The sequence below is a fragment of the Erpetoichthys calabaricus genome, chromosome 1, assembly GCF_900747795.2.
Source record: "Erpetoichthys calabaricus chromosome 1, fErpCal1.3, whole genome shotgun sequence".
NCBI classification, from domain to species: domain Eukaryota; kingdom Metazoa; phylum Chordata; class Cladistia; order Polypteriformes; family Polypteridae; genus Erpetoichthys; species Erpetoichthys calabaricus.
Window position 1 is genome coordinate 60,413,302 of NC_041394.2, and position 26,766 is coordinate 60,440,067.

At 37.2% G+C, this 26,766-nt stretch overlaps 1 protein-coding gene across 3 annotated transcripts in view; it reads right to left on the reverse strand.

Annotated features, from left to right (window-relative positions):
- Positions 1-26,766, reverse strand: part of gabbr1b (gamma-aminobutyric acid (GABA) B receptor, 1b) — a 721,337-nt gene that overhangs the window by 351,179 nt on the left and 343,392 nt on the right. For all 3 annotated transcript variants that reach the window (XM_051933715.1, XM_051933714.1, XM_028800495.2), the window contains 2 exons: positions 26,077-26,265; positions 25,409-25,438 (listed from right to left, as the gene is read on the reverse strand). In XM_051933715.1, coding sequence (XP_051789675.1) covers positions 25,409-25,438; positions 26,077-26,265 — 219 coding nt within the window. The remainder of the gene's footprint in view (positions 1-25,408; positions 25,439-26,076; positions 26,266-26,766) is intronic.

The following is a 26,766-nucleotide window of genomic DNA, read 5'->3' on the forward strand; positions in this document are numbered from 1 at the left end:
CACACGCACACTCATATCGGGCCAATTTAGAGTTTCTGAACATACATCTTTGAAATGTCTGTGCTATGAATCAGTAACTCACAGTTATTTGTCTTCAATACATTTTTGTTGTGATTTTGGTGTACCTCTTTTCAAAAATTAATTTTTGAAGGAATATGATTTTTTATGTGTTTAAAATTTATATTTTTTAGTTTAAGGAAGAAATTTGACATATTGTTTTTAGAGAGTCACAACACCATTTTTGAGTCTCAGGATTTGTTTAACGTGCTGCTAGTGCAAGGAATGGCTCAAAAGCACTACAATAAATTTCAATGCAATTCTTCAGTCCTTCATCTGAGATTTAATTCCGGAAACATTTCAGTTTGCAGCACTTAGTGTTTGAAATTCTGGTTTCAATTTAAAGCTTTGTTTCTCAATTTGATTCTTAGTCATAGAATTTTGGTTCTAGTAAAACTCTCAAGCTTTTGGTGAAAACATTTGGCAATTCCTAATTCAACCAGACTTACAATTAGCCCAATTAGTGTTTAGTAAACTATTTTAGTTTCAGACTTTTGAAAGAATAACTTATCTCCTGATCTATTTTTGGTAACAACTTGGTGTTTTTTCAGTAAACACTATGCCAGTATACAAGATTAAAGGGACTGGCTAGAAATCCTAAGATGGTGGGGTGAGCCTGGGCTGCAGTCTAGCCAAGCGGTTTTTAAGATTAAAAATGAAGCATGTGCAAAATGTAACTAGACAATGAAAAAATACAGCAACAGCTCATTCCAGCTCTTGTTTTGTACCTTCCAAGACTTTTCTTTTACTTTCAGTTATATTTCAAATTGCATATCTCAGTGCTGAACAGATTCATTTTTACCTATATCTTTTAGGCCATTTGAAAAACCTACATTAGTTATTCCCAAATATTTTTCCACTAACCCTTGAAGAGAATGAGACCCAATCCACACTACCACATTTTCTTTTAAATGGCAAATATTAATCTCCATTTTCATCTTTCATCCACACTACCTTGGCATTCTCATCCCCTGAAAACTGATGTTTTTGTAAATACTTCTGAAAACACAGCATCAGTGTCATGGTGTTCACCAGCAAAAACAGTTTTTTGGAAACACAGATTTTAATTGTGTTCTGATTTGTTTGTGCATACTATGTGCCCCTTTCCTGACTGGATCCAGTTTGTTACAATATCTCATTCCCTGACTGGTCCCACTTCACAGATGAAAACCACATTCCAACAGGTACAGATTTACCATCCAGGTGTTCAGGGGCCGTTGGCGTAAAGGATGCTTTTCCCCCTTTTCCCTATTGATGAAACGATCGAGTCTCCGCATGTAGAAACTACCAAGGGGGACAATTCGATGAACAAATCAAGCATCTTTGAGCAAAAATCAAGATTGGCAACAACAGTGCTATGCATTCAAATGAATTGTTAAAATTGAGATCAACTCTCTGTTAAGAAGCTCTATTCATTAGATCGAAATGGGGTCTATGAATGTAGAAGAGGTGCTGTTGAGTTGCTTATCTTTATGCATCTAAATTGTATTTTGTAGAGTTTGAATGCTGTATACACTCACATAAGGCAAATCCTTTACCAGTTACTATAATTTTGCGATAAATCCTTTGGCTAGCAGTGTTGGCACCCCTTCAAGGATTTTTTTGTATACATGCTCAGTGTAGGCAAACATCTATGTCATATGCGTTTTCAATCGTTTTAGTGTGTAAACAATAATCAATCTGAAAATGATAGCAGAGATTGTTTTGGTCTAAAAAAAATGAAAACATAGTAGTGTGGACGTAGCATCAGTTTCCTTGACTTGTCATTGCTGGATTTATCCTTTCATCCAGAGCTGTATCTGACTGACCTTCTAAGGACATATTTTAGCAAACTGCACTTGGCCTCACTAGTTCGCCATAGAGTTGGGAGATTATGTCTTCCTATTATATTAAAAAAGTTTTCCATCATTTCCGAGTTATTCAGCCTTGACCACTCCCCTCCACACCACTTACCCAGTCAATTCCCCCTTGGGATTAATAAAGTATCTATCTATCTATCTATCTATCTATCTATCTATCTATCTATCTATCTATCTATCTATCTATCTATCTATCTATCTATCTATCTATCTATCTATCTATCTATCTATCTATCTATCTATTACTCCTACTGTGCACATCCTCTCCACACCACCCATGACACTCTCAGCGCTAACTTGCCCTTCAACACAGCTGGTTATAACGGCAAGGCAAATCATCTATTCAAGGACATCGAATTTTATTTTATTTATTTATTTATTTATAAAGCACTTTAAAAACAACCTCAAGGCTGACCAAAGTCCTGTACAAAGAAAAACAACACATAAGAGCTGAAGACATTCTTAATAGAAAGTATAAAAAGTATACAAATAGCCAACATATTATACAGGGTTAAAAGACAGAGAGTAAAAATGTGTTTTTAAAAAGGATTTAAAGGCAGCTAGCGAAGGAGCCTGCCTAACATGCAATGGCAAATCGTTCCAGAGTTTTGGGGCTGCAACTGAAAAAGCTTGATCACCTCGGAGTTTGCATCATGCCCAGGGAACGTGTAAAAGCATCTGGTCTGATGACCTGAGGGAGCAAGATGGTACGTAAGGGTGCAGCAGTTCCGACAAATAAAGAGGGGCACACCCATTAAGAGATTTAAAAACAAATACAAGGATCTTAAAATGGATTCGAAAACGAATTGGAAGCCAGTGGAGGGAAGCCAAAATCAGGGTAACATGCTCATGCTTTCTTGTGCCGGTTAAAAATCGAGCAGCAGTGTTTTGCACCAGCTGTAGGCGAGCCATGGAGGCCTGGCTAATTCCAAAAAGAAGCGCATTACAGTAATCTAGACGAGATGTTATAAAAGCATGTATCACTGTTTCAAGGTTGCGCTTAGACAACACAGGCTTGATTTTTGACAGCTGCCTCATCTGGAAAAAGCAAGATTTTACCACTGCATTCACATGGCTATCAAGTTTAAAAGTGGAGTCCATTTTTATACCTAAATTTGTGATCATGGATTTCTCAAATTGAGCCACAGTGGAAAGGTCGATGATTTCAGATTGCGATGGAAAAAGGGCGGCAAGAGCTGATAATGAACGTCAAAAAAAAGACAATGAACAAAGAGCTGCATATAATAAAAACCAAGAACAAAGAGAATAGTCCACTAAACAAAAAAGAGAAAAATATCCCCAACAATACGCAAACAGGAATGCAAAAAAGCAATGTTTATAGAATGTAAGTATTTCATAATATTGTTTTTGATGAGGTGTTAATGTAATTTGATTTTTTATTTACTTTTTATTATGTTTTATTACATTTTACTTTTTTATTTCTACTTTAACTTTTTTTACTTTTACTTTTTACTAGGTTTTATTATTCATTGGTATTTAAAATAGACATTTGTAGTGAAATACTCAAGTAACTGATTTTCTAAGTATAATACCTAAGGACCAAATCATCTTTGTCCTGCACCCTGCATACTCATCTATATACAGTACCATCTCTTTAAATACAATCGCTTTCTCTAATGGAGGAACACCCCGACATCCTTCGAACATTGTAGTTTCTTATTTTGGTAGCAGCAATAATGCATTTTAATTTAAAAAATTAAAGCATATATAAATTAATTGGAGAATACAAGATGAAAAAGTATTACTGTCTTATTAATATGCATTATTAATATATACCATAAAGAAGCAGCACAATCTTTAGTGCTGCTCACTATACAGACGGGGCTCTCAGCCCAGTAAACTGCCTGCGTGGAGTTCCTACAGCCTTGCTAAATCTTTCTTAGGTACTGTAGTTTTGTACCCACATCCCCAAAATTTCTGTGCTACATTATATAGTGGCTTTAAAATGGCACAGCATGAATGGGTATGGACGTATGCCTGTTTGTGAATTACACAGAAAGGAGTATTCTGAGTGTTTACTTTTTATCAGTTTTGATTCAAATAGATTTAAATGATCACTAATTTCATAGACCTGTAAAAATCAAATAAAGATGTTGTTTATATCATATATAAGAAAATTCTTTTTACGGTACAAATGCATTGGACCAATACAGAGGAGCTTGGACAGAATAGAGGCTTGGGCAGATTTGTGGCAGATGAAATGTAATGTAAATAAATGTAAAGTATTACATGTAAGAAGTAAAAACATTAGATCTGAATCCACAAATGGAAGGGGGTCTAGGACTTATGTGAAGGATTCAGGAGTCATCGTAGTTTCGTGAAATGTCAACTGTCAAAAAGTGTGCAGAAGCCATTAAGAAAGCTAACAGAATGTTAGGCTATATAACGCGATATTTGGGATACAAGTCAAAGGAGGTTATGTTCAGGATTTATAATTACTGGTTAGACCTTATCTGGAGTACTGTGTGCAGTTTTGGTCTCCAAGCTACAAAAAGGACATAACAGTGCTAGAAAAAGTCCAGAGAAGTGTGACTAGGCTGATTCCAGTACTGTTATGAGGAAACATTAAAAGAGCTGAGCCTTTTCAGTTTATGCAAAAGGAGATTAAGAAGAGACATGAGTGAAGGGTTTAAAATTATGAAGGAAATTAGTCCAGACAATCAAGACTATTACTTTAAAAGGAGTTCATTGAGAACACAGGGACACAGTTGGAAACTTGTTAGGTTGAAAATTCAAACAAAAATCAGGAAAGTTGTTTTTTGACACAATAACATAGACACATGGAATAAATTAGTAAGTCATCTGCTAGACAGCAGGACTTTAGGGACATTCAAAACTAGACTTGTAATTATCTTCAGAGACTAGAAAACTGATTTTTTTCAATTACATGACATAAAAAGTTAGTGCGTGTCTTTCCAGCATCATTTGTATCTGTTAGTCATTAATGCGATGTAAGGCTTTGTTTGTGTTACATACCAACAAGTGACTAATAGATGCACTGTAACAAGTCTCAATTCTGAAGTGTGAAATGTTCAGTCTAGTGAGTTTCTCTTAGCGACTCTCATTCAAGCAATCATTTGTTGTAAAGGATGACAATATCTGTGCATCCATCCATCCATATATCCATCAACTGTGTTCTAGGTTGCTGATCCAATTAAATGGCACAGGGAGTTGACAATACTCCTGTAAAATGATTCTTTAACCAGTGTCCTGAATTGCTTTCAGTGGTCTGATGAGACCCATGCAGATTAACAAAATGTACGTAGTATGACCTAGACATGTTAATGCAGAGCATTTCTGAGTCTGAAAGAATGTCCTAGGTATTTTACAATCTTTTAAGAAATAATTTATTATATGGTTTTCTGAGTGCGGATACAGAATAGCCTTTTACAGACTGCTGTCACTGTCCTGCTCCACTGACAGACTGAGAAGATCATTCATCCCCCAAACTATGCGACTCTTCAATTCCACCAGAGGGGGTAAACGTTGAACATTATTCAAGTTATTGTCTGTTTATTTATCTGCATTTTTTATTACTCTTTAATTTAATATTTTTGCTGCTGGAATATGTGAATTTCCCCCTGGGATTAATAAAGTATCTATCTATCTATCTATCTATCTATCTATCTATCTATCTATCTATCTATCTATCTATCTATCTATCTATCTATCTATCTATCTATCTATCTATCTATCTATCTATCTATCTATCTATCTATCTTTTACTTGGCCAGTGCTTAATGTTCATTTTACTGTATTTGGTATTATTTTAAAGCAGCATTGTTTTGTGGATATGAGTAATTTGCTAGGTGGGTGTATGTGAAGAGGTGCAGCTGCTTTAAAGATAAACAATAAAGCAAATATCTTTTGTTCAGAGGAATAAACCGAAATCAAAGACAAAGTGAGGATGATGACAAAATAGAGCAGAGCAGCAGGTTATTCCCCTTGAGAGAAATGAGGAAATGCATTATAAGCTCCACTGGTAAAGATAATGAAGTGGTAACACTAATCCCAGAATTTCTTTGCCTGTTTTATTAGTTCTTTCACTATTGAATAATGTTTGTCACTTATGCAAAATGGCCAAGTCCAATGTCAAATGTCAAATGAAATCCTTATACATTAGATAATGATATTTTAACATGGAGGACACAGTGAAAAGGGTGTTGATGCTACTCATCTGCAGCTCCAGAGAAACCCCACTCTGTTTGTCATATTTGCTTATTCTCTTTGTATCCTGATGATTTTTCTCCAGGCAGTCTCACTTTTCACTAAAAGCTAAATCCATGCCAGTTAGTTTAACTTGTGATTCCAAATTGGGCCTGTGTCTACATGTGTTTGGATGGAGACCACAGGAAATTAAGGCATATGGATGGCTTGATGGATAAATAGCTGTATGGATAGAATTTTAAAAAGTCTTGGAGAATAAACACAAAAACCCATTCAAAAATTCTCATTTCAGCTTCCAATACTTAATATCGTATTTATTAGGTGAATGCCCAGTGATCAAAACCAGAGATAAGGACAGAAATGTAGACTGACCAAGAAATCAAATGCTTTCGTCTATGATTTAGTTCCTGCTTCACTACTACACTCTGGCACAAAGTTTACAAAATTGCCACTGATACATGAGTTCCCTGATGAGACTCACAATCATCTCTAGATTCCAAGGTTCTTTAATTTTATCATCTGACAGACAGTGGCATAGCTACAGTTCGTGCCGCTCGGGGCGGGGTGGTGCTTCAATTTGCTGCCGTCCAACATATCTGAATATGTTAACCTATTTAAACAGAAAATTAAAATGATGTATAGAGAAAAATTAAAATACATTTTTCATAGATTTATTCATATATACAGAACAATAATGTTTCACATATAATTATTTATAAGCATCAACTAGACAAGAATGTAGTCTAGACGCACTGATAAGCCGTGTTCTAATTATTAGTTTAATATAATTACGCTGCAAAAACCAGAACAGTGTAGTATACAAGTGATAGGTGGAGATGTTTTCTGCACAGAGCAAGAAAGCATTCGGATTGATAACAAAATGAAATTATAAATCGAAAAATTAGTTGTTTACTTTCCTAGAAATTATTATCGGTGTAATGTTTATGTTTATTTTTGTTATTTCCTCATAAATTTCAACTGCTGTGTCTGATGCCGTCACAGAAGGACAGTCTGAAAATTATTTTTGAAGAATTTGTGGATAAAAATCAGAGAATTTTACTTTTTTCATTCATGAGTGATATTTTTCCTGCTGCTTACACACAAATTGTACTGAGCCTTTTGGCCAATAATGCAGCCCCCAAAAATGTGCCATCTGGGGCGGAAACACCCCCTCCGCCCGCCCCTAGCTATGCCACTGCTGACGTATCATACATTTTTTTACTACAAGAAGACCATGATCTCAGACAAGTGATTAATACAGTATTCCAAATACGAAACAATTGACTGGATTGGACTTAGATATAACTACTCAAGTGTACAACACATCAGCTCCTCAAACTACATGCTTTACATATTGTCACGCACGTGCGAGTGGGAGGCAGCTGAAGGGCTTATATAATCGTAACAACTTATCCGACCAGGGGGCGGAGGGGTGGACTGACTCTTTTTCTCAGTTCTCTACAGACTGTTCCCGGGAAATCATGCTAGGTTCCAAAGCCCAGAAGAAGACACTTCCGGTCCCCGCCCCGAGGGCGACATCACTTCCAGTCAACTCTTCATAACAGCTGCTCCCCTTCCTCTGTCTTGGACTCACTAGTGTAAACTACCCTGTGCTATTCTGACAAACTACCCTTTTGCAGCCTGGATTACAATATATGGGTGGCTGCCCCAAACCTTCTTGCAATGTCTAGGGGCCCTTTTTCTGACAATATATATATATATGCTGTCACACATGAGCGCATGGGGAGCAGCTTAAGGTCCCAACGTGCGCCATGATGAGTTGTGCCAGGGGACAACGGCAGGGCACTAACCTCTCTCTTTATATTTCCACGGAAAGAACGAAGCACCGCCACCATAACTTCCCCCAGACGACTACTGAAACCAGCCATTTCCGGGTTCCATTCTAACCTCTGGTCCCCTCCTGATGACATCAACCTCCCATCCATCACCACGGTTTTCCCAGCATCACTTTACTTCACTTCTGGTCCCCCCATATAAATTGTCCGTCCAGCCATCTTTGTTTTGCCTGTTGTACTTGTTGAAAATACTGACTGCAAAACCTTTTTCTTTACAGTATACGGGGCCTAAAAAAACCCAAACCTTTATGCTGTGGTCTGCTTTTTATTACAATGCATAATAAAATATTTTATCCTATCCTAGTGGTACAGTGGTGATTCTAAGATAAAGAAAGTGAAAATAACACTAACGAAAGGATACACCTAGTTTCTTTTAATATTAGCTGGATGCTACAACAATGTAATTTTCAAAGGAGAGTTGCTGGTGAAACCATGCAGTTGTGGCATTCCTGCCGTCAACTCTAACCACTTCGAGAGTGTGGGAGGCATGTTTCTAGGTACGGGCAGGAGCGATGTCTTCCATCTGTCCATAGATGAGGTCTAGTGTCGTTGTCAGAATTTTATACTTTTGTCTTGCATTTTTCAAACATGGGCTAAAATCTTTTGCTGTCATAAGGTAAATGGAAATAGTACTCAATAACCATTTGACCATCAGAACACGAGATACACCTTCTCTCTTTTAATAGCCTGCCTGAGTTGTCTCCACTTGTCTCTTCCCATTTCTATGTCAGGTTACTTAGATGGCAGTAATGTTTCTCCCTGTCAGATGGTTTGCATGGCTTTAGCTGTATTTATTTATGGCCTTCTATTATCATTTTAAATTGAATAATGTCTATGGAATAAACCTCACAGATCACAGTGGCACACTTCAAACCTTTGGCTACAAATATTCAGTGCTGCGTGTTGGGTTGTATGACCATGTTTGCTGATGGAGGCCACCTTACACGTTTTTGATAAATATAACTTGTACTTAACATTGGTCTTGTTGGGCTTATAGCATTAAATTGTCTAGGATGAAGTTCTGTTTGCTATAGTCCATCCTGCATGCATTCTGTGGAATGTATGATGTAAACTGAAAATTCTGTGGGTTTTATGTATATTGTAATTATACACCACATCCCCCATCCCATAAAAAAAACAATGTCTCTGTAAAATTTGTTTTGCCGCTGACTTTGGAAGAATATTTCCAAATAATATTGTTCCTTTCTGCTACACGCTGATTTCTTACCTCATCTACAGAACTAATATTATTCTCTCTTACAGTTGCATTTCTAAATTAAGGGCCAGTGGGGCACTGTCCTTCAGATGCTCTGCAAAATAACTAATAAGCCTCCCTGAATAATTTAATTTATTAACATTTTTATAAAAACCTTTCACTTTGTCTTCTTAAGCAGTTTTATTCAATTATCCATCATATGCTCAATCAACTTACGTATATAGTAAAATATTGCTTTTTTCATTAGGCAAAGCTGTCAACATTCTACCTAGTTTGCCAAGTAAGAATGCTAAAAAATAATTCTAAAAATACCAGCTATTCTTTCAAATTGCAATTATTTCTGCAGCTTGAACTTGTGAGGCTTTGAGAGTACAGTTAAAATATTGTTAAAATAATGTTTTTCCCATTTTTCCTTCTTAGGTTTGACAAGTTCAGAATGCATGGAGGTATTGAAACTGGCAAAATGGAAATATTTGAACATTATCATCTGAGCACTCATCTTTTTTATAAGGCTGCCCTCATGTGGTAGAAATGTACATTACAGCCTCACTTTGTATTCCATAACAGAGATACACATAGCAAGAATCATGTAACAAATAGTCTAACAAGAACCATTAATGATATTTTCAGACCACATTCCTATTGGCAAAACAAGCAGGTACCACTAAAGGGGTGCACACAGTTTCATGAATAACTACCACATTAATTAATGTTTACCACAGTTTTAGACATGGGGCTATCTCAGTAGCATCAAAAGCAAAGCAGAAGTGAATCAGCATAGTAGCCTATCAACAGGCCCGTCCATTCACAAACAGAATGGGGAAATCGGGTTTGTGTTTAAGTTGTAATTCTTCTGTTGTATATAACAAGCTTTGCTCTTTGGTTGGAAGTAGGAAGCAAGTATACTTTTAAATCGGAAACAAACCAGCATCTAGTCAGGAATGAAAAAAATCCATACACACAGGGGAAACATGTAAGTTCATCACAAGCATTGCTATAGCCTAGATTTCCACTGTAGGAATCAGAAATTGAGAACTAAACAACGTGCTACCTTAATTTTGATACTAGCAAAAATTATTCAAATGTCCGGTACATTATATAAAAACAAAGATTTTTGGTTATAATTTCAACATTACATTGACACAGAAATTAAGACTGCAAAAGAGTTCAGTTAATATTTCACAGTTAATTCCTATAATCTACAATAACTAAAAAAAAATTGTAATAACTGGCCTTTGTGTTTAATTCCATGTTATGTAAATTATAAATAAAGAATTCATGAATTCTAAAAGCTAGATGTAAAATAACAGACCTTTAGTAGGTCACCATTCACACCTTTCTTGTCGTGCTTAGATAAAACACGTCTACAAGGAATAGTGCGCTGAGACTGCTCCTTGTTAAAAATGAGCATGTAAAAAGCATGTGTGTGTTTTTTTTCTTTAATACTAGCATTTAGATTATGAATGGTAGAAATTACTCTTTGATTAATTCATGGCCAATCATGAGCATCCATGTTGACAGCAAATCAAGGATAAAGATATTTGCTTTGGTGGAGATGTTAACAAGACAGGTAATGGTCAAAATGTAATGTGCCTATTGTGATGAAATTATGAATGGTATGGCAGACAATTAGGCAACACCACTAATTGTCAGGGAAGCTGGGAGACAAATCTGTCAAGCAGACTGCGACAGCACAGAATCTACCTTAATGAGGAAAGAAGGTAATCCTTGTTCAATAGTGTATCAACATAAATATTTAACTGTTTACAAATAGTAGGGATGAGTGAGCACAAAATTAAAATCACAGAAATGTTTGGGAACTTCACCAAAATGCATTGAAGTCATTGGGGAAGGAGGATTATGGTGGTGCAGTGGTCTTTCAAGTGTCCCTGAAGGTTAGGGAAGCATCTACCAACTATGATGAACTGATTATTGTCCACTGGCATCAGAGAATAACATTGCCATGAATGGATGTACGTGGTCTGTAACAATATTTAGGTAGGTGGTACATGTCACAGTAACATCCACATGAATGCCAGGACCCATCGCCCAGAGCATCAAAATGCCTCCATTGATTTTCCTTCTACTCATAATGTATCCTGCTGCCATCTCTATCCCAGGTAAATGACACACATGTGCAACCAGCCATCCAGACAGGCCGCCTTCTTCAGTTGCTCCATGATCCAGTTCTGACACCCACATAGGGGATAGCATGGGCAATCTGTCTGGTCTGTGGTGACACCTTTCTCTCATGACCAGCATTAGGTTTTTTCAGGAATCTGTGCTACAATACCTCTTTTGTGAGATTAGACCAACTGAATAGGTATCAGCTTCACAGTCTATGTCTGATGACCAATACATATTGCTTTGTTGCTGGACAGGGGTTAGCATGGGTACTCTCTGTTGCATGATGCACTGTGTTTTTTTGTCATGATCAGCATTATGTTTTTCAGCAATTTCTGCTACATTAGCTGTTTTATGGGATCGTACCAGATGGACAAGCCTTTGTCATCCATATGGAACAATGAGACTTGGGTGCCCATGACTCTGTTGCCAGTTCAATGGTTTTCCTCATTGAACCACTTTTGGTAGGCACTACTAATCACTGCATACCATGAACACCCTACAATACCTGCTATTTTGGAAATGCTCTGATGCAGTCGACTAGCCATCATAATACTTGTGTTTGCCCATTTTCCTCCTTCCAACACATCACATTCAGGAAATGACTTCACTTGCTCCCAAAAATACCCCAGTCCTTAACAGGTGCCATTGTAATGAGATAATCAATATTATTCACTTCATCTTTCAGTGGTTTCAATGTTTTGCCTGATCGGTATATATATATCATTACACTCACAGATTTCCAACCTTGAAGCACATACTGAACATGCCACAATATAGCCATGTGGGACTGGCTCATTCCATTGGAGTTCCTGGTGCAGTTGGAACATCTTATTTGTTTCCAGTCTATCTCTGCAGGAACTTTGCACTTGTTTCTTCCATTAAGTAGTTATAAACATCTTATATATAGTAATAAATCTTTGTTGTTATTATTATTTCACAGTGTCCCATTCTAATTCAAGGAGTAAGAGGAGGAGGACTCCTTTAAGTCTTGTTTTGACTTATAAGGGCAGCGCATGGCTAATTATGTAGGCAAATTAGCCATGAGGAGCTGTGCTGCCAACACACAGGGATCAGTGTTATATAATATTACTAGCTTATTACCCAGTGGCTTCGCTCACTGAGTGCAAGGGAAAAAAATAAAATGTAGCATTTATAAAATAAGTTTGTCAATTGCCAATTTTATTTTTCAACAAATAAAGAGCACTTACAATAACATAGAAATCAATATAAACAACATTATTAACATCATTATCATATGAGAATATGAAGTAATATATAAGAAGCACATTGCATATAAATATACATTATTAAACAGTAAAATCTTCTTCTATAATACGCTACCGTGGCTGTTCATTTGTCTGTCCAGGATTTTAAATCACCTGTAGCTCGCAAACCGTTTCACCTATTGACTTGAAATTTGGTACACATATACTACGTGACGTCTACTATCTGCTTTTGGGGCAGCACACAGCAGGGCGGCCGTGCGGCGGATGCGTAAGGGTGCCGTTCTCATTCCCTACCACCTTCGCTAATCATTCTTGAGGTTGATTGAAGACTTAAGTGCCAGATTAAGTGAAAGGTTAAGTAATTGCAACACAAAAACTAACTTAATCAGTTTTAACGTGAAAAGATGCCGACGAAAGAGAAGCAGTGGGCGGCTAGGTTGGAGTAAAGAAGAGCTGCTCAGGAAGCAGCAAGCACATCAACCTCTGAGCAAACAAATGCTAAACGTACAGAGAAAGAGGATGAATACTATGAATGCTCAACCCAAGTGTATTCACTGCACGTTATCGTGCAGTGCGCCGTTACTGGTTTTTGATAAAAGAATTTGAACAACATATAACAAGCATATAAATTATTAAACAGTAAAACATTAACATTTAAGAAGTAAAGATACATTGAGTACTACTGCAGTGCTTTCGGGTATACTACATTTTTTGCTTGCCCATTACGTGCATAAATGTATACATTTTTTGGTGTACCTACCCGAGAACACGCGACATATAACTGACCGTGGGAGAAGCATGGATTTTAAACACGCGTTGAGTTCATATGCTGGTGTCCCTCGTAGAATAACTGGTAATGTTTGACGAAAATCTCCTGCGAGTAAAACAACAGTACCTCCCATTATTTTGGTGGGATCTCTGAGATCTTGCATTGTTCGGTTCAAGGCTTCATAAGCTCTTTTATGTGCCATGGTGCACTCATCCCAAACTATTATCTTTGAATGTTGCAAGACTTTTGCCTTTCCAGAGCCCTTGCGTATGTTGCAAATTGGATTTTCGTCATGAGCGAGGTTTAATGGTAATTGCAATGCCGAATGTGCTGTATGGCCTCCATCTAATAATGTAGAAGCGATTCCTCATGACGCTACAGCCAGAGCTATGTCACCATTCACTCTCTCGGCAAGAATCAGGTTTATTAAGAATGTTTTTCCTGTTCCTCTGTGGTCATACGTAATTTCCGTTTCAAACACTCATACGTAATTTCTGTTTCAAACGCGAAAAGAATTTTATATATATAGATTAAGCATATCAATGATATAGTATAAATTAATAGCATTACACAGGCAGTAAATGACAGCAATAGATCAATAGTGTGTACCTTACTGTGGTTACTTGGAGGAAATGAAACTTTGTATATAATAATAATAATAATATGTGTATAGCACCATTCCCACTTTGTATTTTTAATATATTAACACATGCATCTGGAACTTAACTGACTTTCCACATTGACATGGCTAAATGTAACAAGAATTAAGTTAAAATGAAATAATATCATTAACAAAGGTCATATGTTGCAATTCAATAATAATAACTAGTTGCTCTTTAGCAGTAGCTAGCAGGTCGTCATCTTAGCATCAACACACAAGCAACCTTCAATGCAGCGAGTCTTCATAAAACAAAATTAACCTTAAATATGTTTAAGGTTATTGCCACAATGACACATTCCTAGAACAATGTATCCTCGAATAACTTGAAGTGAAATCACTTACTTTATATTTATGGACATTTCAAAATAAAAAAACTATAAACGCATCAGTTTCCTGCTCACCGTATTGTAAGACAGCGCCCCTGTTGCCTTGTGAGTGGGAGAAATTTGACAGCATTGACTTCCGGAAGGGGCAGATTTATGCTGTGAACCTTTATCTTAATGAATTGGAAACTTATTCTTTTTCACAAGGATATCTTCTACAAACATGACAAAACTTTATTGCCATCTACATAAAGAAATATATGTATCTATTGTTATGCATGCACATCGGAGGACCTCCTCACAGGTTCAGTGAAGGTATGTGATAACTCGTCGAGATGAGAGGGGACACTGCTGCCAATATTGTCTTCTCCTTCTTTCTCCACAGAGCTGAGAAGCTGCTCAGTGAAGATGTTTATCCCAGCTCCTTCTGGTCCTGCCGCCATAAGATCCAGGGAGTCCCAGAAGGAGGTGTCACATTTTGGCTAGTGCAACCCACGAGACGGAACTCCACTAAAGCAGACAACTAACAATCTTCTTGTTGAATCCTCATAAGAGGGATGTGCACTAATAAGTGCTATCTTTTCAGTTCTTTTCTTTTGTTTTGCATCTCCAGACCAGTAAAAGTTACGACCCCGTTGGTACCCCAAACTTTCTTCCTGCAAGTCCTGTGCTATCATTTGCATACCTTGCCGGACTCCATCTCCCAAGTACCACTGCCACTTGCCATATGGGGAAAGGAACCACTCCAAATCCTCAGCTTTTCCCAGTCTGTCCATTATATCATGCTGGCAGGACACAAAGTTATTTTCCTGTTGTGCAGGCCACTCCATCTGTCATTCAGCTCTGGCCTGCTGTCCGGGTAAGAAACCATCCTCTCTCCCAGCCGGGATGCCCATACTCCTCCTACAACACCAACTGATATCTAGTCATAATAATAATCATCATACCCAATCCATCTATCCACCCATCTTCAAACTTGCTAAATATAATTTAAGTTTACTTGAAGGCAGAGCAACAACTAGTAAAAGGCATTAAACAATAATGAACATAATGGCAGTTGATCCCAGGAATTCAAAGTGTTAATGATCTTTGCCTTCTTTATCTCTAACAATTATATTTCAAAAACACAAAGATAAATGCATGTTTTTGTTTTAAAAAGTAGGTTACAGAAAATTTTACTTGTCAGCACCACTACTTCACAGCATTTAAGTCCAGATTCAGATTCTGAACTAATTATTGTCTCTTTGGAGTTTACATATTATCTTTATGTCTGTATGGATTTTCATTAAGTTCTCCTATTTATTACAACATCTCAAAACATGAGGGTCAGACTGAATGGTTGCTCTAAAGTGTAGGCAAGGTAGACTAGCAACCTGTCCAGGATTGTCCCTGCCTTGTTGCCAGGATAAGCACCAACAAGCAAACTTGCATTGGAATCAGCAGATTCAGGAAATGGGTAAATTATTTTTTTCTGCCTTTGTTCTTTCTGCTTTAAGTCTGTTCTCTTAGATCATTTTCTCATTGAGCAAGCAGAGTTGTGTGTGAGACTGGTTAGAGTAGATGAGATTAGAGCACCCTCTGCTGGATTTTTGCACAGGTTGACTCTCTATTTTTAGACTGGCAGAAGATGCTTGCTTTTACTGAACATTATCCGATATGGACTTTCCACCAAGTAAGAGTATGACTTGAATCTTGGCTTCATTATATCCAGTGCTAACAAGACTGACGTCAGGATATTTGTATGACACTTAATCTTGAGTGATAGAACATTCATTTTTCTCCTTATAGCACCTTGGTATGGAAATGTTTTGAGCAGCAAATAAGAAACCTGGTACATATTGATGGATATATTGCATTTCATCACAGGCTGTAACTAATGGCCATCTGTTATCAAGAATTATCCAGGACTAGGTTTTTCGTCAGTTTGATGTGACAATATGATTAGTGTTAATGGAAATCAGAAAGCACATTTATTGATACACATGGCCACTCTGTGATGGGATTCTCAACATGGATTTTTATCCAATCAAGTTTTATATGGCATTTGAAACAAAGAAGCAGAATGTTCTAAAAAAGTCATATTTTCCTCATGTTCTTATTGTACTGGATTAACAAATAAAGTCCTTGAATAGGTGCAGATAAATTAATCAGTTTCTCTACTATGTAAGGGAAGTATGGGATGCTTGAAGCTACTTCCCTACCTGCAGCTTCTAGCGATTTGAAGTCTGGTCTACAATAGATTACCAAACAAAAAGTCCATTTTAAGGTTTCATCCCCACCACGCACTCCATACTTTTCTGCAAACTGAGCAAGATTAAATCCATAAAATATTAGTACCATTATCATAAAATAGAATCTCAGAGATTCTGTGGCTGCTGATTATTGACTAAAGGTGCATTCATGCATCTTCTGCTTTCCAGACATTTAGGTTTGCAAATTCAATAAACTGAGAAAATTTTTTACTAGTACTGTACACTGTGAGTGAGACTTTATAGTGATATCTCAACAGGTCTGGCTTTCTCCTTGTATTTGCTCTTTAGTTTCAAATAGATCATTGAAACTTTCAACTTATTGTAATTTCAGCATTGAGTTTGCTTCTAGCACAAGCTGTGTATCTCTTCTGATTCTTCTGATGCCACTTCAGTAAGAGATCCATAGCTTGGAGTCATCTTGCTGGGAGATCATTGTGGACTGTGGAAAATGTCCTTTATGGTCTGTTACAACAACATACTCGATGAGGTCTGGCAACATACTTAAGCCCAGGCTTTTGAAATGTCAACCAACATGGTCTGCTTGGAAGTGTTCTTCAGGAGGGACCAAATAGGAGGAATTTAACAGGTAAGTTATTTACTACAACTCACATATGTTAGTAACTTTTTTCATGACACTCCATGATTTGTTATATCTTCCAACATGTGTCAGTTATGACATGTTAATCAATATTCATATCCACATTTTGTGATGGTGCGGGTCAGCCTCTTGCTACTGGGTTCCACCGGGAGCCTCTTTAAACTATCACCACTGATAGTCATGACCAGTATGAGCTGAACAGATGAGGACAAACACACCAAGCAAGGGGATGGTGAAAATTGCTCAGTGCTTTTATTAAAACAAGTCAAATATCAAAAACCAAACTGTGTTCCAAAAGTGCAGTGCTAAAAGTTCACTAAATAAATAATCCATAAAAAAGGTGAGATGTGGAGGTTAAAATGATCAAATAAAGAATCCAAACAACTGACAGGAAACTGTCTTCTGTTAAATGTCTGGTTTATCCAGGAAGGTGCCTCGCAACAGCAAGTGCAGCCATCACGAGTACAGGTCCTTGCTGGTCCATGGCTCCACAGTAGGGCTCCCGATCTGGACTCAGGCTCAGGTCCTCCCTGGCTCCAGAGAGACTCCTCGCCTGAACCTTCAATTCGCCTTGCAGCGAGTCACTACTACCGCTTGCCCTCTGGCTCTAGGAAATCACTCAGCTAGACTGACCCACTTCACTAACACCGAATGTAACCTCAATTCCAGGGGCTCTCATCTGGGATCCCCGCCTACCTGCCTTTTCTGTTGCTCACTCGCTCCTGTTTTCTCTCTCCATCTTTTAAACTTCCTTTTTTTCCTCTGTTGCTTGCTTGCTTTTTTTTTTTTTTTTTTGTTCTGGTCTTATACAGTAAGGTTCCATGGGCAAAGCATCTCAATTGTGCACCCCAAGAAGCCAATGAAGCAATTAAGAAAGACTGCATCTTCATGTTTAAGTGCGTCTCGCCCCAATTACTCCACCAACTCCCTTCAGCTGCATGAGTGTGCACTCGCAGAGAATGAGACGGCCAATTATTTGATAAAAAAGATGCCAGTGTTGGGAGTTACACGGTGGACATCTAGAACATTGACATTTACTGTAACTTAAAAGACTCCAGTCTGGCTTTGGCTGCATTTCTTGAGTCTTTGTCCATTTGCAAGTTGAACCTTCTCCAAAGTCTCATTTCTTGAATACTGTGACAGACATCATCTGGGGCCTCATGTATAACGCCGTGCGTAGAACTCACACTATAACATGGCGTAAGCACAAAAGCGGGATTGTGCGTACGCACAGAAAAATCCAGATGCAGGAATCTGTGCGCACGCATACTTTCACGTTCTTCCACTACATAAATCCCGATTTGCGTGAAAAGTAACGCACGTGCACGCGCCTTCTGTCCCGCCCCAACTCCTCCCAGAATTACGCCTCTTTGAATATGCAAATCAATATAAATAGCCTTCTGTGAAAAGACAATGGGAAAAGCACAGGGGAAAATATAAGAATTTCAGCGAATACCAAGTGGAGGCAAAGGAAAAACATGCTATTTGTTGGTTTAAACAGTGGTATAATCAACAAAAGAAAGTTGATCGAGTGACAGAGTGTCGGAAAAACTCGAAAGATCAAATTCACAAAGTCGCACAGTGCCCGAAATAAAAAAGAAATCACATATCAAAGTCGCTGTGAAAAGGCGAGTTGTAGCCCACCGTCTGAGTGTCATATGAAAGCGTATTAGGGTACAAACAAAAAACATAGGCACACAGTGGGAAAAAAAGCACGAAATGTCAACTTTAATCTTGAAATTTCTTAAAATCGTTTATTTTACTAGTTTCTCAAGTAGCATGTTAAATGCTTTTTTCTGTGTTTGATCTTCTATGTGCTCTATGTGTGTGAATCACTACGTGCTTCCGTTCTTTCTCTTTCTCCGACAGGACACAGAATGCATTACATTCGAGATATTACAGCTCTCTGAATAATTAAAATACTGAGATGTATACGTGATATCATTTTCATGATGATAGGAATGAAAGCATGTTATTAAACATGGGAACACGGTGGCGCAGTGATTGTTCATATCTCACGCAAGAGGCTTGTTGCACCATGTGTGACCTTCGATGAAATAATTTATTACAGAAGTACTGTCTCTTTCAAACGTACTAACCTCCAATTCCTGTCCATACTTTTCTTTCTCCAATCGCCACACAATCAGCTCTGTAATAGACGTGAAGCCATTTGTAAGCTTAGAACGCCGATTCTTCAAAACTTTTAAGGAACATTGAAATATCTTCGTAGTACATGTTTAATTATTCTATTCGTCTATCCTTCCAGTGTCGCGTCAGCACCAGCAAGAATACAGCGCAAGGCAGGAGCTATCCGTGAACTAGCTAGCGCTGCGGCACCGTGTCCTCACATGTTTAATTATTAGCAATACAGATTATTTAAATGAAATTAAAGTTTTATCTGTATACTATAAGCAACATATTTTGCTGCATTTCATCTTAAAAATGATATTGTCATCATACGCGCTTTATAAAGTAGCGCAGGTTGTGCAATATTATAACTGTAGTGCAAGTTTACAGTGAGGTGATTGAGTGCGTTTATAGTTCTTGGGATGAAACTGTTTCTGAAACGCGAGGTCCGTACAGGAAAGGGTTTGACGCTTTTTGCCGTGGTTGAGGTAGTGTGTACTTGAAACTGTATACCGATAATTCTCTTTCCGATCATCTGCTGCTGTGATTCACACTCAGATACAGTGATATAAATACTCCGAGTGGTGCAGTGAGAGTAATATGGAAAAAAATGATCCGCAGTGGCAACCCTTAACGGGAACAGCAAAAAGAAGAACAAGATGCAGTGAGCGTAACAACGCTAAAGCAGTTCTGGTATTTGGAATACTATGGCTATTCCCTGGCCCATTATATTGCAGCAGGTTAATTACAATCAGATGTATTACACTAATAAACAATATGCAGTTAATTTCAGTATATTTATAAAGTCGCGTCAGGAATGTGGAGCTAAGAAAGAAAGGATGAGCACACAGGAACAGTAGTTTGACCATTCTGTGGACCATTATATTGTTACAGGTTAATTACAATCAGATGCATTAAATTTATGAACGATATGCGGTTAATTTCAGTGTATTTGATAAAGCCGCCGCCGTGGATGTGGATCTAAGAAAGGGTAACCACACAGGAACAGTAGCACTGCTTTGACGCTGGGTGCCGCCAGTCTGCAAAACCGGGCGGATAAATTGCGTACGCCAAGGAATGAGTTACTGTGGAAATGTGCGTGGCTTTACGCCAAGTTTAGGTTTTATACATCGCGATTTGAGCGTGGAAAGGTTCGTACGCAACATTTCTGTGCGTACGCACCGTTTATACATGAGGCCCCTGGACATTATATTTACCCCACTGTATTTTGTTTTTGTGATAATTTTTTTTATCAATCCAAGGAATTTAATACACACATGAAGAAAGTTGATTGAAAAAGGGAAAAACTATGTATTCCAACCAGTGGCCATTACCCTTCCCTAAAAGCCACCCCTCCCTACTGAAATACAGCCTAGTAGCAGAGTCAAAATCAACAAAATACACAGAGGAGAGGAGGTAAATAATTAGGTAACATGCTCACTGCCAAATGAACCGAGTTGTGTTGTAGGCATCAGATAATAACATTTTCATTGATGAAATTGTTGTAGTCCAATTTTCAGAAGTTTTCAAGGAGATTCCATTAAACCAAGAGGCAGACATTTTGAAAAGAGTTAGATTAAAAAGCAAGATTGCCAATTGTCAAAAGAAAGAAGCTCAGGGGATTTTCTTAGCAGTTATAGTGCGAAGACTGACTAGTTCACATTGGTGACAGGTGATAGAGAGCTTTGAAAGCTCAAGTAGAAGCATGGTTTGAGGAATTGGACTTATGTTGTATAGACAGAAAGGAAAAGAAAAACTTACTTGTCTCTAACCAGAAAGAGTAAGCAAGAGTGTGGATGACAGAATATTTGGAGGAAAGTGACAGATAAACCAAGAGAACACCAAAGACAAAATGGATCAGGAGAACAACCCATGAGAAACTGTTTACAGTAAAGTCTATGAATTGTTTTGAGTTGTGCGAATTAGTAGATAGGCTTTCTAGAGCAGAATCTGACATTGTTAAAAGTATTTTGCCAAGAGAGGAGCAAAATCTTAGGACGATTGAGAGATTAAAGGAACATGTTTTGTTGATAGATTTAGAGAGTAAAAATAAAAAGTAAAGGCAGTCTTTTTTATGGGAGAAAGGAGCAAAACAAAGAAAAAAGCAGATGCCAAGGGATCCCAATGTATTCATTTGGTCTTCTGTCTTTTTGAATATTCATGGCCCTGATGCAAGTCCTGAGGTATGTTGTTACACTTGTGACAAATGTTTGGCTTAGAGCTGAGGTCTAAAAGGTCTGTACTGGACTCACCAAACAATACATCTTTCTTCTGGCTAGTTTAGAAGACTTCCATATGGCTTTTTATAGTACTCAGCTACTGTCTTGCCATTTACTGTAACTTAAAATTTGGCAACCAATATTATTAAATTATTGGGGTACAACAACTTCCATGTTTATATTGTGCACATGTTGACTATAGCCACTATTGAGGAAAAAAATCCCTCACTGATGCTTATGATATAAATTCAAAAAAAAGTGTGCAAGGGTGTAGTTTTTACAATATTGCATCACAACCTCTTGTTCAGTGGATTTTTAAAAGTGACTAATACAATGTCTACAGCAAGTTTTTCAGTGCAATATAGGGGATGTGTTTCCTTGCTATTACGTGCCCTAAAGGCTGTTGTATTTAGAAGTACTACCAATTTGTTTTAGATTGAATAATTTATCATTTTCTATTTAAATTATCATTAATCATCTTGAATGTTAAGTATGCACTATATGATACTGAATAGGAACTAATCAAAATTAAACTGTCAAATGTAATGCCTTAATGTAGTGGTTTTCAAGTTAAATCCTGGTGGAGCATCCCCATGGCTGTAAGCTTTTTCTCCAACCGATTTTACAATCAGGGTTTCAGTCTCACAATTAATTGATCTCATTATTTAGTTATTTTGGATTATAGTCACACATGCATGATTAAGGGGCAGCCAACAGGCCTGAAAGAGCGTGAAAAGATGTGGGATGGGAGTGCAGGGCAGCGTATTAATGCCTTTCTCTCTTTCTCTCCAGAAAAAGCAAAGCTCCAAAGTCCAAAAATATATAGAAGATGACCTACCGACAACAAAACCCTCCACACCAACTCCTGTGATGATTTCATTCCTTTATGCTTCCACACTGATGTCCTCACTTCCGGCTCCTTACAATGAAGTCACCTCCATCCTGCTCCATTCACGTCATCCCCATTTCCCCTGCATTTGTATTCCTTCTGGTTTTGACTCCATAAAACCTCCCCCTGTCAAGTATTCATTTTCTTGAGTGCAATCTGTATGCATCTGACCGGCACCTCAGCGCTGTTTTCACTGCCTGAGTACTACACACTATATGGGGACTGTTCCCCAACCCTTAATCTGCTTTCTCTGTGTTTTTGTTCTTCACAATATATAGGGTTTCCCAAAAAATGTATACATACTTTAAATGAATATAAGTACAATGTCTGTTAAGATGCGCCTAAGTTTTACAATTCAAATTAACAAAGACGAATGTAGAATTAAATGTATACATACTTAAACAGCTTATAAATCACTGATTTGAAACTGGTTTGCACTAATTGCAGAGAAAAGGAAATGTATCCTAAAGTGCTACTAGAAGTGTGGGAACTAAGATGCTAGAAAAGTTTACAAGGGAGTTTCAAAAATCCACCAATGTGGCTCACCATTGTTCGCATTAGAGGTAAGTTTGAAGCAGATGGACTTGTTCAAGATGTCCACAAGTAGCGTCCTGGAAGAACGTGGATGTCTAAGAGCCACACAACAGAAGAAAGGCTGCTGGAGACTTACCTCCGATCTCTATTCAGGAAGAGGCTCCTGAGACGGGCATTTCAAAATCAAGTGTCCATTGCATTTTGAAGCATCCCACACCCTCAATTAATATTTGTTATCATTCAAAGTATGTATACATAATTTTGGGACATTCTGTATATATATGATCTCATTCAATTTAAAAGCAAGACTGATCACTTTAACAAAGACTTTGCCTATGCCCTACAGATTATGAAATCAGCCCATAAAAAAAATCTGCACCTAACTGCAGGCTAATCGGATTATTGAAGATTTTAAGAATGTTCTGTTTTAACATATTAACATTTTAATTAAGAAAATTAGTTAAGGGTATTATTCAAGGCTCACTTGCAATAAAAATCAGAAAACAACAAATTCCAAAATTCCACACTTAGAAATAAGTATTAAGAGAAACTGTATTGAAAATATAAAGTTTGATAATATGGATTAAAGAGTTAGAATGTGCTGTATATGGCCATTCTGTGTTGTAGAATATTGTAGTCAGTATTTATTTGTGTCTACCACTGAATCTGATCACAAAGAAAACTGACAGCTAAAGCAGTGTGGACTAACAGCTTTACCATCATATCCAAATTTAGCAATGCAACTTACCTTTTATATTTACTACTATTACATACACTTGCACTGCAGAAATGTGCTGGAGGCTGTTTTGCAAGAATCGAAACAGGGGACAGATTTGGGGGAGACACATATATTAACCTCTTCCTCTCCCATGGAGGCCTCAGAGGAGCAGTGATATTGTCCTTTTGCCCTTTCGTGTCATATAAGAGACAAAATGCGGAGAGGTCAGTGTTCATTTATGGACCTGTATTAGCCTGCAGAATCAACATCCCCTTAAACCGGAAGAAATGGAGAATCCTGACTTTATTGTTTTCTTTAGATTGCTTTACAAATGGCATCGGTGCTACTAAACAAGGTGCTCAATGCCCCAGCCCTTTGTCTCATTTTAATTCTTCACACTGTTTAACTACTTAATATCAGTTCAGGTGTACCAGACTTATTTATTATTAAGGTAATTACCACATATATACTTGTAAAGTGTTTATTACATAAAATCTTGGGAAAAAATGAAAATGATATGAAGTGACCTACAGCATCATTTTCTAAAGGTTTAACCTTGTATCCCAGCCATGTGTATTATTAAAATGTTGCATTCTACCAAAATATAAAGTATTTAAACAACCAGGAAACATCCAGTACTCACTAGAACCTGCCCTCTCAACTTTGACAGTTGTAAATTGCAGTTTTAATCTCTTATTTTGTGTTGTGTGCATTATCACTGAAAAAAATAAATCCACCATAATAAAATTATAAGTGTCTGTGTATTTGTGTGTCCATCTAGTTGCCATATCGCTGTCATTCCAACAGATGACACATCAGTAATGGTTGTAGTAATAAAATGCATTGTATTTGTAATTTCAACAGATGGCACATCATAAATATATATATAAAACAGTGTTTATGAATCTAATACCAATTGGCATAAAACAGAGAAATATGCATTGCATTTTATTACTACAAATGTTTGTGATGCACCATTTGTTGGAAGGACAGATGCAATTTATTTTATTACTACATGCATTACAAAATACATTCCAATAGATAGTGCACTGCAAACATTAATGCTGACGTCTACACCGATTACTTTGATTTCAGCGCATCATAAACGGGTAGCACAGCTACTGATGAAATAAATGTATAAAAAATGTGCAACAAAAAACATTTCATAACACTTTTAATCATTTATGCTCGCATATTATTGTGTTTTTATATATTTACCACTGCCATGATTCAGCTTTGAATCATCTCCTTTTCTAAGAAAAAAAAATACATTTAAGTAAAACTCTAAATGCTAACACAGTGTAACTTCTACAATGTGAATTTTTTTTAACTTTTAAATGATTTTTAATTAAAAGTTCAATTCAAAGTGAAAACCTTGAAGAGCACTACATATGTAATCAAATTACATGTTTTAACAGCTAGAGCAGCACAAAGTAAAGTGAATGTCATGTAATAAATCACTGCTGATGTTGTAATCTGCAGCTTTAAAACGTTACTCCATAATCATCTTGACAAAGATCAGTGCAGACAAGTGTTTAGAAGCTGCTGCTCTACCGTGTTAACCATATTTTTTATACGGCTAATATATCATCTCCTTCGTAATTATGTTGTTCTTGTAGTTCCTTCAATTTTACACCAGAGGGTGGCAGAGATTAAGAAATAAAAGTAGAGGCCTCCAAGGTCTTTGTTGGCTCATGTCACAATTTCTGAATTTAACAATGCTGATTAGGCTATTTTTGTACAGGGGTATTGCACATTTCATTACATATTTGACAGTGTGTCCACTTACCTGAAGATGATAAACCTGTGTTCTTGTCATCTGTTGGAAAAAAAAAATAGACACTACTGGTCACTCATGAAGAGGGCTTTAATTCTTTTAACAGATCACTAACAACAATCACCCACTGGGCTCAACTGAAAACACACACATTAAAAATGTTTTTATCTTATAATGATCATTCATGTGGCAAAATTAATTTACAGGTTTAAACTGCTTGAATTCATGGTGACTAATAGCTAGTTACATTTCATTTGCCAGCATGTATATATGTATTCTGTGTCTGACAGATATTAATTAAACATATAAAAAACAAAGCTATTTAAATAAATAATGTGTTTCTTTGCAAGCAACACAACAGGACTCTGAATGTAGTGCTACACAGTATGTGCGGTTTTTCAAAGAATACAGAGAACAAAAGATAAAGGTAGAGAAAGACAGGCTCAAATTTGCTTAGCATGAATACCTAGAAAATGCAAATCATTTCTTGATAACAGACTTGTATAATAGAAAGGGGATGAGAGACAGAAAGAAGGGAAAAGCAATTAAAAAGGTGAGCGGAACAATCAAAGCAGTGTAAATGGCATAGAAGAATGCTACAGAATAAAAAAAAATGGAATATAAGATATACGCGACTAACATTACTATTAAGAACTGAATAGGAAAGAGGATATCCTTACACTCGCAGATAGGTTTCGGGTTGCTCCATTTGCCCTCCTTGTTGCAGATGCTCGAGTTGTGTCCAACCAATCTGAAATTATGGTTACAACGATAAAAAACCTGGGTGCCTTCTACAGGAGAGTGTTCAACATTGCTGTGGTGGACTTGTCCATTCTCCAATGATAGCCCGATGCGTGGACACTGGCGTACTGCAGAATACAGAAGGAGATATAAACAAAGAGTGCTGCTTTATTCATTGATTGATGATTTCTGCATAGACTTAGATGGCTGTGTACCTAAAGTGCATGTATTGTGTTACTATAAAAGAAAACACACAGTTATATGCCCAGACAAGGTAATAATTAAGTAGTAGTGAGGAACAAACTCAGTGTAGAAGAGTTCAATTTTAGACAATACCAATAAATTCAAATCATGTTACTTGGTTAGAATATAATGTACTTAATAAAGAACAGTAAACCACGCATTAGCACTGACTTGTTTGTGCTGCTGTCCACTTACTTATTGGTGCTGAAGCCCAAGACGAGGACGCCTGCTACTTTCTTGGTGTAAACAGCTCATTTAGATCACTATAAGTAAACATAAACACCAAGGCTCTTACTTTAACTGACTGAACAATACATTTATATGCTGCACACATGGAGCATTGGGATGGCACATTCAATGATCTGCTTTACAGCCCAATAACTCCC